We start from the raw sequence: 14096 nt of genomic DNA, 5'->3' as shown, positions 1-14096 counted from the left end.
ATTTTTGGGGAGCATCCTAACAATAAGTAGCAAGTGCCATAAGAAATGCATAGCTTCTGACACAGCAATTTCTCCTCTAGGAATATTTATCAGAAAATACTTGTGCACCATGCTGTACGCACTTCTTGCCAGGATAAAATTTGTAAGAGTAAAAATTAGAAAGAATTTAAGTCCTTAGAGAGGAGGGCTGATACACTGAACTACAGCATATCTGCGGGACAAAGTATTTGACAAGTAAAAATCATGTTGAAGTTCTGGAAAAGGCAACTGTGTGGGGAGGAAAACAGATCAGTGGTCGCCAGGGGCTGGGGTCAGGGAGGGCTGACTACAAAGGAGCATGAGAGAGTTTGGGGGTGGGGGGATAGGTGATGAAAATACTCTATATCTGAGCTGGTGGCTCCACGACACTCACAGAAGTGTGCACCAGAAGAATAAATTTTTCTTTGTGTAAACTATACCTCAATAACCTTGATTAAAAAAAAATTCTGTTGAAGAATATTAAACAGCCTGGGGAAATTTAAACGACAGATTAAATAAAATGAGTAATTTGCAAAGCAGTGTGCACAGTGTGATTGGAACTTGACAGGATGGGGGGTGTTACATATTTTGAGAGTGGCAGAGATGGGCGACTTTGGCGAGACAGACTTAAACGAAATGCTCCAAAATGTATCAGTGTCTCCCTCTGTAAGTGAAATTAAATATTGCTTTTTCTCCTTACTGTTTTGTTGTTTTTTTTTTTTGCAGCGAACAACTCTTCTGACAACAGGAGAAAAAAATGTTACAATTCGGAACCAGGGCCCACTTGCTTCGGCTTTCAGGTGCTTTGGGCTCTTTTCTCTTGCGTAGAGCCATCAAGCAAGTGAGAAACCAACCCGAGGGAAACCACCAGTGGGCAGCAGAGCCAGCGGGTGAGTGGGCGAGCGAACGGGTGGGCAAGCAAACGAGGAGCAAGTGCGGGGTGGGGTGGGCGCCGGCGAGCAGACGGGCGAGTGCGGGGTGGGGTGGGCGCCGGCGAGCAAAGATGGGCGAGTGCGGGGTGGGGTGGGCGCGGGCGAGCAGCCTGGCGAGTGCGGGGTGGGGTGGGCGCCGGCGAGCAAAGAGGGGGGAGTGCGGGGTGGGGTGGGCGCGGGCGAGCAAAGATGGGCGAGTGCGGGGTGGGGTGGGCGCGGGCGAGCAAAGATGGGCGAGTGCGGGGTGGGGTGGGCGCGGGCGAGCAGACGGGCGAGTGCGGGGTGGGGTGGGCGCCGGCGAGCAGACGGGCGAGTGCGGGGTGGGGTGGGCGCCGGCGAGCAAAGATGGGCGAATGCGAGGTGGGGTGGGCGCGGGCAGAAGGCGTATTCCTGCGTTTTCATAGGGCTGAGGAGCAGCGTGTCCCCCATTGGTTCACCCTCCACGGAGCTTCGTCATTTCCTGAGCTGAACTGGATCGCAGAGGGCCTCACCATGATAAGTGAGTCTTGCTTCCCCACGGAGTTGGTGGCCTGGGCAGGGGGCAGGCGTCCTGGACCCCAACTCAACGAAGGGCCAGAGGAGTCGCTTTCTTCTCTTACTCCATCAACCATCTAACTAGCTCACTCGCTCTCTCTCTCTCTACCTTTTTGTCTCCCAAGAACGGGCGGCTGCTGCTGCAGTAGGAGGAGGTGAGTTACCTGGATCCCCTCAATCGCCAGGCCTTCACCTGGCCCCGGGTCCTGGGAAGGGTGGAGACCTTAGAGACGCAGCGCTGCAGGGGTTATGAGGGCTAGCCCACCACCACCTCCTCCACTCTTGGAGCTGCCTAGGTGAATCTTAGGCGCAGGGGGCAGTACTCACAATACTCCTGCGAAAGAGGTCACCTCCATCACCGACTCGCTGCTCCTCTAGTCCTTATATACCAGGAGCACATAGAGAAGATTTCATTTGAGAAGGGATTTGCTGCTAAAAACAGTAATGATTTGTTTAATCCCCTGCACATACACACACACACCTGAGGCCCAGTGAGGGGTAGTGACTTCCTCAGTGTCACACAGCAAGTTTGAGACCCAACCAGGGCTATGCCTGGACTTCTTTGCCCCCAACTGGCTCCAATAGTCCCTCCTTTTTCTTTACCTTGGGAACCTTCTCCAAGCTGCTCTCTCCCTTATGCTTAGAGCAGACAGACCCCAGAAACTCTCAAGGAATTCCTAAGCAGTCCATGCCCCTGAGCCCATGCCCACCACCCAGGTCCTTCTCCCCCAACAGCCCTGGCCGTGGGGGCTGTGCCCGTGGTGCTGGGCGCCATGGGCTTCACCGGGGCAGGAATCGCTGCCTCCTCCATAGCAGCCAAGATGATGTCTGCAGCCGCCATCGCCAACGGGGGTGGAGTTGCTCCAGGCAGCCTGGTGGCTATTCTACAGTCAGTGGGTAAGTGCCCCGAGGGGGAGGACAGGGAGGAGGGCCAGAGCCAGGGCGGGATTCAGCCCAGAGGCTAAGCCTGAGGAAGAGCCCGTCCTCGCCCTCCAGTTCCCTGGTCCTCAGCATCCCTGGTCCTTTCTCTCCCTCACTGTCCTCTTTCTGGCTCCTTCTGAGTGAGGTTTGCGGTGGGAGTGGAGGGGTGAGGGGTTCTGAGAGGGAGAGGAGGGAAGGAGCCCAGGGTCCAGCCCTCCCAAATCTGATGCCTGGGTGGTCTAGGCAGGGCCCCTCCCCTCTCTGGGCCTCAGGGGCCTCCTGTGTAAGGTGAGAGGACCCGTAGCTCTTGGGGTCTGTCGCTGACTCTCCTCTGCCTCTTACTTCCCATGCATTCACCCGTCTCTTCTCTCTCTCAGCCGCCCCCAGCATCCTCTGCCCAAAGCGGAGCCCTGGGGGTTTCAGGACCTGGAGGAGGGATCCACATGGGATTTCTGGGCCTCAGGCCTCCTGAGGGGCCCTGGCATGTTCCCCGTGCCCACCCTCTGTCTCTTCCCCAGGGGCAGCTGGACTCTCCACGTCATCCAACATCCTCCTGGCCTCTGCTGGATCAACTTTTGGGGCCTTGCTGGGAGGTTCAAAAAAGGTACCCCCAGGTGGACCCAAGGCTGAAGGCGACCAGCCAGGAGAAAATGCATCCCAAGGTGAAGCTCCAAAGCCCCCACTCAGGTCAGAGAAGCCTGAGAAATAAAGATCACGGCAGATGCACCTCCCTGTCTTTGCTCCTTGCAGCCCGGTTGGGGGGTTGTGAATTGGAGGTTCCCAGTTCTCCCCATTCCCCCAGCCTGCCTTGTGGAGGGGCAGTGGGAGGGGGCAGGCTGAGCAAGCACAGAATCAGTGGGCAGGAGGCTTTGGTTGGTCCTAGTCTTACAAGGGATGGACTGTAAAAGCCAGGGCCATTCTTGGGCCTTCCATGGGCCTCAGTTTGTGCCTCATTTAACTCCTGAGAAGACCCACCTCCCACTACAGGCCACAGAGGAGGGTACCTGTTTCCCAGGATAAGTACCGTCACCCATGTCGCTCTTGAGCTGGTGCAGTGGATGCTGTAGGAGCCGTGTCCATATCCCCGGCACTCAGTCTCCCAGTGCCTGCCTGGGGCGCCTACTGCCAGCACCTGTGACTGTCCCTCCCAGGGCCCGCCCCTGACGCCCACAAGGCAGGCTGGAAGTGTCGGGGTGTGGGTCCCCCCAGAATGGCCCTCAGCCAATGATGGATTTTAGTTGCGGATACACACCCCTGAGGGGGACAACTCTGAGGCCTGCCCCACACTGTCTCCCAGGGTCTCCAACAGGATTGAGCCTCAGAGGCCCACAGTGCAAACTCACTCATTGCTGGCCCTTTCCTGGCTGCCTGTCCTTCCCTGTCTCATCTCCCATTCTCCTGTAGGTGCTCCCTGGGGTCACCTCTCACTCAAATCCACGTCGCAGGGTCTCAGCCTAAGATGGCTTCCTGCCCTCTCCTCAGGCCCCACTCGAGCCCATGGGGCTGAGCCCGAGAGAGCCAGCACTCTAGCAGATGGTTCCTGAAATCCAGCCATGTCTGGCCTTATCCATCCCCTTCCATCAGGATGAGACTCAGACAGGGGGCCCCACAGTCTGTCTCATAGTGACCCAGACAGGCCCAGGTCTGTCGGAATCCCAGCAGAGAACATGGCTCAGCTTTGGGGCCAGCCCCCCAGCCGGGCTACCCAGGACAATGCCATGAGCCAAGAGTCGGGGTAAATCTCTCAAACCAGTGGACGGTCCCTAAGTCTTGGCAATCTGTCAGGGAAAGCCTGGCACAATGACACTTTGAAAAATGTTGCTTCTCAGTTACCTTGTCCTCTAGAAAATCCCTGTTATCAAAGACACTCAAGAGAGCCTGGCTGGGCTGGCCCAAAGATACCGGACCCTGTTGAAGTACTCCACCTCCCCCTGCCGCCACCCCAGCCTGAATCTCTTCATCAATTTGAAGTTGTCTGATTCATTATGAAAATAATTTTATGTCCCCGAACACAGGTTGGTTGCTTGAGGAGGCATCCGGGAGGGAGCTGGTGGGCAGGGAGCCAGTTTAAGGGCCCAGGTCTCCTGGAAATAACCCACAAGTCGACCGTCCTCAGCCTGTGGAAAGATGCCCGTCATCAGTAGCAGCAGGAGTCAGGGACTTGGATCACTTCTTCCAGGTTCTTCTAAAAACAGCTACAAGAGAGGGGCGCAGCACGGCCTGTGCTGGGGTGCTGTGCGCATTTTATGTGATGATCACGGGCAGTGTCTTGACTGCAGTGGATCCATGTTTCATGTTATTTGTGTTGATCCTCTTGTTCCAGCGCTTTTAGATCGCTCTGTGGGTTTCTGGGGTGCCTCAGGGATGTCTCAGAAGTTGCTGTGGGGTCTCCAGAGGACAGAGGGCAGGGCTCCTAGGAAACAGAAGCCCTTTCCTCCCTCCCCCAGTAGGTGCCATGGAAGTCACAACCCCTCCATCCACATCCCTCCTGAGGTACACTCCCCTCACCTCAGGACCCCTGTCTGGACCCGCTGTTGTCCTCAATCTCAGCCCAGCCACTGTGTCCCCCTCAGGTCGTCTAGTCTCCTGGCGTGGGGTGGGGGCAAGCCAGTGATGAGGCTGCACTTCTGTCAGAGGGTGAGTCCCCAGAGCTGGGTGACAGGAGGGAGCAGAACAGAGATATGAGGGGCTACATCTCTCCCCTTTCATATCTGAGCCTTCACAGATGCCCTATGACAGGCTCTGCCACAGGAGTGGCTCTTGTCAACTCAGGGACCTACTGTCATCTGGCTGAGCCTTTCAACAGCGCCCCCACCACCTGAGGTGTCAGCATGTGAGCATTTGTTTTCTTGAGCTGGTAAGAGTCCCAGAAGAATCTTCCTCCCTCCATCCCTTATGTTATAACCTGGCTGCCAGCCTTCTCGGTACCTGTCGATGAAGATTGAGGGTCTCAACACTTACACGGACACTCTCACCTTTAGTATGAAGCCCCTGCTCTCAGCTGTGCCTGGAGCCCCCTGTCCCAGAGACCCAACCTCACTAAAAATAAACGCACAGTGGTCTGCTGGACGGGGTACCTGGGGCTCTGCCTGCTTCCTAAACAAACTTCCAACCAGACCTCTTGCTGCCAGTCCACCCTAATGCCAGCTTCCAGAAGCTGAGCCTTTGGAGTGCTACAGGGCAAAGTTGCCTTTTTCAAATCTCCTTCTCCACTGACAACTTAAGATTCAGGTGTCTGGCCACTGCCAAGTGGAACCACATGTCCATGTGATTTCTGGCTGTCATCTTCTCTCCCCTTCTCTTTCTCCATGTGGGTTTAAGCCTTTCTTAGTCCTTTACCGTTATTTTAGTGGTATATTGAGAAGGAACAGGTAAAAGACACTCGTGTTGGGCTGAGTCTTCTATTTGCAATCAAAAGATTCCCTACGTGTGTTCATTAGAACGTATGTTTGCTTGCTATTAAAGAGACCCTCTTGGCTTAAACAAGAGGATTTTCTTCCTCTGTTACTCAGTTGTGTAAAGGTCTCAGGCAGGGTGGTGGCTCTGATCCCGGAGGCCCAGGCTCCCGCAGTCTTGTTGCTCTGCCTTCCTTAAGGTGCTGCTCTCATCTGCAGGGTGAAGGTGGTCACTCCCCTGTCTGCAGCAGAGCCCATGGGAAGGGCCAAGAGGCAAAGGCAGGCCCACCCCCCCCTACTAACTGGCAGCCCAGAGAGTGGCATACTTCATTTCTGCTCACCTCTCACTGGCCAGAGCTTAGTCCACTGAGCACGCCTGGCCGCAAGAGGGACAGAGAATGCAGCCCTTCACTGGGGATCATGCAGCTGGCCGAAAATCAGAGCTCTCTTCACATGAGCCAGAAGGAAAGAGTAGACATGGGGTAACGAATAGCCGTCTCTGCCATGGTGATGAGGACACTGGTCTCAACAGGACGCCAACACAGACCCCACAATGAGAATTCGCCTCTGCCTCCTGTGCTCTACCCGGCAGCACCCTGAGCCACCGTGTGCCAGACGTGGTCAGCAGGTGATGTGCCTGGCTTCCCCCGACACTCGGGGCTCCTGAGGGCAGGCTGGGACCCCTGGAATCCACAAGGGCAGTACCCGGGGCCCCACGGCCCATGGAAGCCGGGAGATTCAGGAATCCTGGGGCTGCCAGAGTGAGTTCAGCCAGTCCCGTGTGAGCCCTCAGCCTGGTGAAGGGAGCTGGGGTATCAAGGCTGTCTTAGTGTCTAGTCCTGTGTCACAGATTACCACCAATTAAACGGCTTAAAATAACACCCACTTAGTATCTTGACTGAGGCTTGACTATACTCTCTGCTTAGGGGCTCACAAGGCCAAAATCAAGGGTCCAGCCAGCCTGGCTCCCATTTGGAGGCTGTGGTAAGAACCCTCAGATTCCCCTCTTGCTTCAAATCTCTGACTTCCTGTCAGTGATGAGCAGAGAACACTCTGCTTTTAAAGGGCTCCTGTGATTAGATCAGACCCACCTGCATAGTCTCCCTCTTGTCATGTAACTTAACGTAATTAAGGAGTGATATCTCATCATATCCACAGGATCCACCCTGACCCAAAGGCGGGGGGAGTATACACGGTGAGGGTCACTGGGTGCCCTGCTATAGAGGCCAAACCTGAGGGTCAGAGCCGTGGAGCTAGAGATGGGGGCCATGGACTCAATGTCAGAACAGAAACGGGCCCCCTGGGAAGTTGGGGGGCCTCACCCTCAGGAGTGGGACGGGGAGGAGGGTCAGGACACACAGTCTGGACAACGGGTGCTCTGGGGTGGCCTTGCAGGGCTGTCTGCTGGGCCTCGGCAGGGAGAGATGCCGGCCTGTCCATCTTCCAGATCCGGGAGAGACCCAAGTGCCCTTCCCAGGGGGCCGGGGACTTGTAGTCAGGGCAGAGGCTTTACCTTCGGCTCCGAGGAAGGTCTTCAGAGGCTCTAATGAATGCCCGTCGTTCGAGGCATTATTTGGGTTGTGTGCATTTTGTAGGGAGAGAGTTCACAGCTTTTATCAGATTCTCCAAGGCATCAAGAAAGGGAGGAAGAAAAATAGTGGAAAATTGAGTTAATAAAACCCAGCCCCGAGGCTGACCCACTGACCTGTACAAAGAGTGTGTGGAGGAAGTGAATCACCATGGAAACAGATTTTCTGATGCTGTGGGATGGAACCCGTCCTAGTGAGGAGAAGTTTCTACACACCTTGTTCTGGGAGAAGGACATTTAGGGACCAGGCGCTGAAGCAGAAAGTCAGCCCCTGACAGATGTTCCTGCTGGCTGTGGGGGGAAAAGCCAGGGCCAGGGCGGTGGCCTTGGACTCTGGGATGGGGCAGTGACGGCGCGGGGCCTATGGCTGGGTGGAATAGTGGAAAATTGAGTTAATAAAACCCTAAGGGCTGCCACCCAACCACCTATGGCTGGGTGGCAGCCATGCTTCACTCCCCAACCAGAAGCCACTGAGGACACGGATGAGGTGGTGGACTTTGTACATGTCCATTGCGGTAGACTTACTCGTTTGGTGCTCGTTGGAAGCGGGATCCAGTCAGGCTGCTGACGGCTCCTCGGACAGGGTGTGCAGGGGGTAGGGTCTGTGATGGGGTCACTGTCATGTTGAACCCCTTCAGTGTCTCTCCAAAACCCTCAAGATAAACTCCAAACTCCCTTCCCCAACATCCCTGCTATGGCCTGAATGTTCGTGTGCCCCAAAATCCACAAGTTGAAATTCTAACCCCCACGGTGATGGTCTTAGGAGGTGGGGGCTTTGGTAGGTGCTTAGATCATGAGGGCAGAGCCTCATGAAAGGGACTAGTGCCCATAAAAGAGAACCCAGGGAGCTCTCTAGCCCCTGCTGTCATGTGAGGACACAGGGAAATAGGAAGGGGATTCTCCCCAGACACCTAATCTGCCGGTGCCTTGATCTTGGACTTCCCAGCCTCCAGAAATGAGAGAAATAAATTTCTGTTGTGTATAAGCCACCCCGTCTATGGTATTTTTGTTACAGCAGCTGGAACGGACTCAGACATTATTGTTACATGCCTTCCTGTGGGCCCCCGCAGAGCCCTGGCTGGCTCTGGCATGGCATTGATCAGAGGGCAGTGTCCATGGCTGCCTGCTGTTGGTCCATCCTCCCAGGAGAACAAGAGCTCCTCCTGGGAAAAGGCCAAGTCACGTCCCCTCTGGTCCCTCGCACCCAGCCCCGTGGCTGACCCACTGACCTGTACAAAGAGTGTGTGGAGGAAGTGAATCACCATGGAAACAGATTTTCTGATGCTCTGGGATGGAACCCGTCCTAGTGAGGAGAAGTTTCTACACACCTTGTTCTGGGAGAAGGACATTTAGGGACCAGGCGCTGAAGCAGAAAGTCAGCCCCTGACAGATGTTCCTGCTGGCTGTGGGGGGAAAAGCCAGGGCCAGGGCGGTGGCCTTGGACTCTGGGATGGGGCAGTGACGGCGCGGGGCCTGTGCTTTCCGAGCCTGAGCCAGGCCCTTAGGACATAGCCATTGGACGCATAGAGGCCAGGGGTGGGGCAAGTGTGCCAATGAGGCTCAGCTCTGAGGCAAGTGGTCCCAACAGGATGCCCTCCGTCCCCGAGTCCCGACTCTGCACAGGAACTGAGCCAGCACCCACCCTGAGGTCATTTAGGTCAACTCCCCACTTGGAGAGGGGCAGACGCAGACCCAGAGAGGAGGTGACCTGCCGGGGGTCACATGCGGAGTCAGAATGGGGCAGGGGCAGCTTCCCGTGTTCACATTTAGGCTCCATCCAGCTCATCACACCCCAACACCATGGCGCTCATGGTGGGGAAAGAGAAGTGAGCCTCCCACCCCGACTGCCAGCGAGCAAGAAGAGGGGATCCGGGAGGGGTTGCAACAACTCATTTTTATTCCTTATTTTCATCTGGGGGTGCAGCGTTTGGCACACTGTCACCCTAGGATGGGTCCCTCCCTGCATGGGGCTGGCCCCACCCTGTCCTCTTCTCTGCAGGGGGAGCAACAGGGAGCTATTACAGCACCACGGTGGCGAGGGCAGACCCAACGGAGCCCACGATGACTTTGGACGACAGGGAGAGTCCAGCTGCTCCTAGAAGAGAAGCAGAGGGGAGCAGAGTGGGCCGGGCAGGCTGGGACAGCTCTGTGGACAGAGCCGTGGTGTCAGACTCCAGGGCCCCTCAGGAGGGCCTGAGGCCCACAGTGCCCACCCAGCACCCTCCTCTGTCTTCCAAACCCCCAGGATCTCTGCTTTGGGAGGGCTGCTGCAGGCAGCTACCCGGGCATGAACCCGGTGGTGAAACCGAGAGCTGGAAGCTGCGTTCCTCTTCAGGGGAGGAGGCTGAGGCCCAGGTGGGGCGGAGATGCCCCAAGGAACCCTGCCACTCTGCTTTGAGCAGAGGCAGCCTCAACTCAGCACACCCCAGGCCAGACTCCTTCCCCCCTCCTCCATCTCCCTCAGAGAAACCCAGAGAGGGAATATGGAGGAGGGACCAAGGCTGAGAGATGGAAGGTCACAGGGCTAAGATCTGGGCCGGATCCTCTGAGGCTCTAGTCCTTCTCCTCGCCCTGCACAGCAAGGCCGGCGGGGACACTTACCCACCGACTGCAGAGTAGCCACCAGGCTGCCGGCCGCAACTCCGCCCCCGTTGGCGATGGCGGCTGCGGACATCATCTTGGCTGCTATGGAGCCAGCGGCAATTCCTGCCCCAGTGAAGCCTATGGCGCCCAGTGCCACCGGCACAGCCCCCACGGTCACGGCTGTGGGAGGAGAGGAGCTGGGTTGAGGGGAGGGCTGGGGGAATGGATACCCACCCCCCAAACACTCGTCAAGCTCGGGGACTTCAGGTCTGGAGAAGGGGGTGACCTCTGAGCCTGGGAGACACGGGCATGGCCAGCATCCTGAGTTGAGGGGACCACCACTAGGCGGGGAAGGCAGGGGGAGGGACTTGCAGGGTCATGGGGGACTGGACTCTGAGCCGGGCTCTGATCTGCAGCAAGACCTCTCTTGGGAAAGTCATTTGTCCTCTGGGCCTCAGTTTCTGCCTCAGGAAGATGCTGGAACTAGGGAGTGGTTTGCAAGCTTCTTGTCTTCACTGAGGAAGTTTTTAATACAAGCAAATCTTACCCAGGGCCTGGCATGAGCTTGAACCCCAACCTAGAGCACTATGGCACCACCACAGAGCCATCAGAAGCTGCTAGACAATGGGTCACGAGCCAATGGCTTCTCTTTAATGCATCTCCTATGATCAAACTCTGTGCGCGTCTCATCCTGTGTAACCTTGATGACGTCCCTGAGTGGGCAACATCGTCCCCTTATACGTGGGAGGGAACCGGAGCTCAAGACACGCCCCAGGTCACACAGTGAATGCTTTGCCAAGAGGAGGCTGGCCCCGCTGGGCTGCCTCACAGGAGTTTCCATGACACTCCTGGGGTCAAGCTGCCTGTTTCTCATTTCCAGTTCCTTGCTTCCTGCTCATCTCCATCATTCCAGCTCGTCCCCTGCCATCCGTGTGAGGCCGGGGGCAAGCCTGGGCAAGCACAAGACCAGTTGCTGCCCAAGTCCCAGGGTCCGGGACAGATGGGGAGTTGAGCCCTTCCCTGCGGGGACTCACCTCCTCCAATCACAGCTGCAGCAGTCTTGGCTAGAAACCAAAAGAACGTTCTGTGAAAAAGTGGATCCACACTGGCCTCCCTCCACCTCCTGAGCCCATGGCCCACCTCTGGGGAGGGGGTGCCCCAGGTTGAGGACACAGGAAGGAATGACCCCTGCCCGACCCCTCCCTGCTTCACTCAGAGCGCTGGGATGTCCGGAGAAGGCGGACCCCAGCCCTGATCTGGGTGAGGATTGCTGGGAGTCTGATTCCAGAGGCAAACGCCCTGTCCCGAGTGGGTTTGCATGCCTTGGCCCAGAACTCTCTGGAGACGGGGTGGGATGTCCTTGCCCCAGAAAACTCAGTCCTCAGATAGAGTTTCTGTTTCGTCTGCTCTGCCTGCTGATTGCCTGGGAGGTCGGGGTTGTTTGTGGGGAGATATCAGAAGTTGTCTTTTCTTCCTCTCGGCCTTCCCAGCCAGGTTTGTGAAAACAAACAAAACCCTACAGACATGGCAAGGAACTCACACCCTGCATTGTCCTTCTCAGGGAAGGTGGGACTCTTGGAGAAGTCATTTAGGGCCTGGTGGTTTGATTGGGGAAGGAGAGGAGAAGGGGAATGAGCATTACACTCTCTGAGCCAGGATGTGGATCTGCAGTCGAGTCAGTGTTTTATTAGTGGGGTTTCTGTGACTTTCTCCTACAGTCCAGAAAAGCTCCTCAGACAGCACTAAATCCTCATGTGGAGGGATGTCCTTCATTTTGCACCACCGGGCTGAAGTCAGGGCAAGCACTGTGGAATGCTCGAATGCTCCTGATTCTTCAAGGCCCCACCTGTGGCCCCCTCCTCCAGGAAGCTGCCCCAGATCCTCCCAATCAGAACTCATCCGTGCTCCCTGGGGCTGGAACCACTCACAGCACTGGACCATATTTTGATGTGTATGGGCCCGGCTTCCTACACTCTGGGCCCCCGGGGGGGAAGGCAGAGGTCCTGGGCTGCTGCAGCCACAGGGGCCAGGACTGCAATCTTTGGGGCTAGTGGGGGCCGAGAGTTCCAAAGATGGCACGCTGTACAGGGGTGTGCTCAGCCAGTCCCCAGGGAGAGAGCCTTGGGGTGACAGTGGAGAAAGTCAAGAGAGAGATGTGAAAGCCAAACCCTGAGTGGCCAGAGGGGCCCCCTGGGTGGGGTGTGGAGCCAGAGACTCAAGAATCAAGAGCCCAGGTAGGAGGGACTTGTGCTTAACGTCATCGTGTGGCAGGAGAGGCGATGCCAGGCTGGCCGGCAGCTTGGCCTTCCGGGGCCCCGACACGCAGAAGGCCCCAGGAAGTGGGTGCTGTGTGTCTGCCGGCCTGCCTGCCCGGCCCCCCAGTGTCATCATGGGGAGAGTGGCCTGGCCCTTCTGGCTGCTCAGAACCTGTCCTGCCCTGAGGCCTCCTCCCAGGCCAGGGCCTCTGCATGTCCCTTCTCCTTCTGCTCCCAGGCTCCACTAGGGGGCAGCAGCCCCTCCTACCTCCCTGCCCAGGCCCCATGACCATGGTTCCTCATTTGTAGGTAAGGGACCTGGTGATCTTCCTCTGGGCTTGTTATGAGAACTAAATGAATTGATGAATGTCCAGTGTTAAGCAGAGAGACAAGGACATGACAGCGTTTGATCAAATCCAGCTGTTCTCATCATTGTCAGGTTATCAGTTGCTTCTCATCAGCTGAGGCTCCTCCTACTTCTGACACACATGAAGGACTGCCGGCTGTGGCCCAGGCACTAACTTTCTTGTCACACTTCCACGCGCTGAGGGGGCCCAAGGAGGGCTGTGTGTCTCCAGGGTCAGTTACCTGCAAGTGGGGACACGGTCAGGGCCGTGACAGAGGATCCCAGCAGGTAGGAGCCATTCAGTGTCCCCAGCCAGGACCCCAGCGCAGATGCGGCCGGGCCCAGGGCAGCCTTGGATGACAGGGTGAGTCCTGAGGAAGAGCAGAGGCTGAGTGCACAGGGGTCAGAGGTCGGGCAGTGGTTGGGGCTGCGTCCCCCTTTCCACGCTGTCTGTGCTGGCAGAGGTGGGAGGCCCCTGGGAGTCCACCGCAGGAGAGAGAGAGGTACATGGTGGTGATGCTCACTGGAGCACTTTGCAGCAGTTGGAAACAAGGATCAGACGCTCACCTGGCAACACTGAGGGATCTCAAAAACATTGTTCCCCAGTGAAAAAAGCAGTGGAAGGAGACACGCAACCTACTATTCCCTGTGCAAATTCAACACACGCAGACAAAATAAAATATCTATTCTGTAGAAATGCATATGCAAAACAGATAGGCATTAAACATATTAGAAAGGTAGACTTTGAGGGAGGGGGAAATTGGGGGCAAAAGGGAAGATAAATAGCGAGGATATATAAACATGACAAATGAAGAACACGGGCCTGAACTGAGGAGTTGTGTTGGAATCAACGCTCTGGATCTGAGATCCAACAGGACACACTGCCAGGAAAGGCTGGGTGGACACGGAGGTAAAAACCTCCCGGAGGGGAATTCTGGGTGTGAATCAGGGAAATGGAAGCCAGAGAGGGGGACCCAGCCAGAGAGAGGTCCCCTCAGTCTAGGTGGGAGGGGCCCGGACCCCTGAGAGAGAAAGCCAGGGCAGACCCCCAGGGGGAGCTCAGGGCCAGGGGTAGCGCTGCAGGTGATGTCACCCTCTCCCCTTCCACAGGCCCCTGAGCAGGACCCTGTGCCCTCCCCAGCCACCTCCTCGCCCCCACAGCCTCTCCCAGGAACTCTCACCCACTGATGGAAGTCCAGCCAGGACACGGCCAGAGGCCGCCCCACCCGCTGTGGCCAGGCTCGCTGCTGACACTATCCTGGAGGCCAGGGAAGAGGCTAAGATGCCCGCCTGGGCTAATTCCATGGCGCAGAAGGTCACGGGCACACCAGCTCAGCTCAGGAAATGCCTAAGATCCACGAGGTATTAGCTCCCTGGTGAACCAATGGGTTGGGGCTGGCTTCTGGCCGCTCCTCAGCCCTATCAGATCGCAGGAAACTAAACACCTCCTGGGCTGCAGCGGGTCCCACTATCCCCACCCCAACCAGAGGAGGTCTGCACTCCTGGTCAGCCCTCCAAACCTGG

The 14096-nt window shown here is 56.8% G+C and overlaps 2 protein-coding genes across 3 annotated transcripts; one reads left to right on the top strand and one right to left on the bottom strand.

Annotated features, from left to right (window-relative positions):
- The first annotated feature begins 775 nt into the window (after positions 1-775).
- Positions 776-3132, top strand: LOC101405783 (interferon alpha-inducible protein 27-like protein 2). 2 transcript variants are annotated; one of them, XM_087448016.1, is made up of 5 exons: positions 776-908; positions 1355-1449; positions 1610-1639; positions 2202-2381; positions 2924-3132. In XM_087448016.1, exons 2-5 carry the CDS (start codon positions 1443-1445, stop codon positions 3112-3114), a joined length of 408 nt encoding a protein of 135 aa, XP_087304142.1. In that variant the 5' UTR covers positions 776-908; positions 1355-1442; the 3' UTR covers positions 3115-3132. The 2 variants fall into 2 exon arrangements, with proteins under 2 accessions (XP_087304142.1, XP_004434289.1); XM_004434232.3 differs by having other exon boundaries at positions 789-908; positions 2220-2381.
- Positions 3133-9263: 6131 nt separating this feature from the next.
- LOC106802475 (uncharacterized) lies at positions 9264-13877 on the bottom strand. Its single transcript, XM_087448547.1, has 5 exons — positions 13754-13877; positions 12815-12943; positions 11006-11035; positions 9990-10151; positions 9264-9483 (listed from the first exon to the last, which is right to left on the bottom strand). The coding sequence occupies exons 1-5, from the start codon at positions 13875-13877 to the stop codon at positions 9407-9409; spliced, it is 522 nt and encodes a 173-aa protein (XP_087304673.1). The 3' UTR covers positions 9264-9406.
- Between the last annotated feature and the right edge of the window lie 219 nt (positions 13878-14096).

This window comes from Ceratotherium simum, chromosome 24, assembly GCF_057802395.1.
Source record: "Ceratotherium simum simum isolate JZ-2026a chromosome 24, ASM5780239v1, whole genome shotgun sequence".
Classification (NCBI taxonomy): domain Eukaryota; kingdom Metazoa; phylum Chordata; class Mammalia; order Perissodactyla; family Rhinocerotidae; genus Ceratotherium; species Ceratotherium simum.
The sequence above is the reverse complement of the archived record's forward strand: the minus strand, read 5'-3'. Positions and strand labels throughout refer to the sequence as shown.

Excerpts from the sequence above, each read along its gene's own strand:
- LOC101405783 (XM_087448016.1), top strand. Across the intron at positions 1,640-2,201 it reads TGCTGCTGCAGTAGGAGGAG|GTCCTTCTCCCCCAACAGCC; the intron begins GTGAGTTACCTG and ends CCCACCACCCAG. Across the intron at positions 2,382-2,923 it reads GGCTATTCTACAGTCAGTGG|GGGCAGCTGGACTCTCCACG; the intron begins GTAAGTGCCCCG and ends TCTCTTCCCCAG.
- LOC106802475 (XM_087448547.1), bottom strand. The coding sequence starts at position 13,877 with ATGGAATTAGCCCAGGCGGGCATCTTAGCCTCTTCCCTGGCCTCCAGG. Across the intron at positions 12,944-13,753 it reads GGCTGGACTTCCATCAGTGG|GACTCACCCTGTCATCCAAG; the intron begins GTGAGAGTTCCT and ends GCTCTTCCTCAG. Across the intron at positions 10,152-11,005 it reads TGCAGCTGTGATTGGAGGAG|CCGTGACCGTGGGGGCTGTG; the intron begins GTGAGTCCCCGC and ends CTCCTCCCACAG.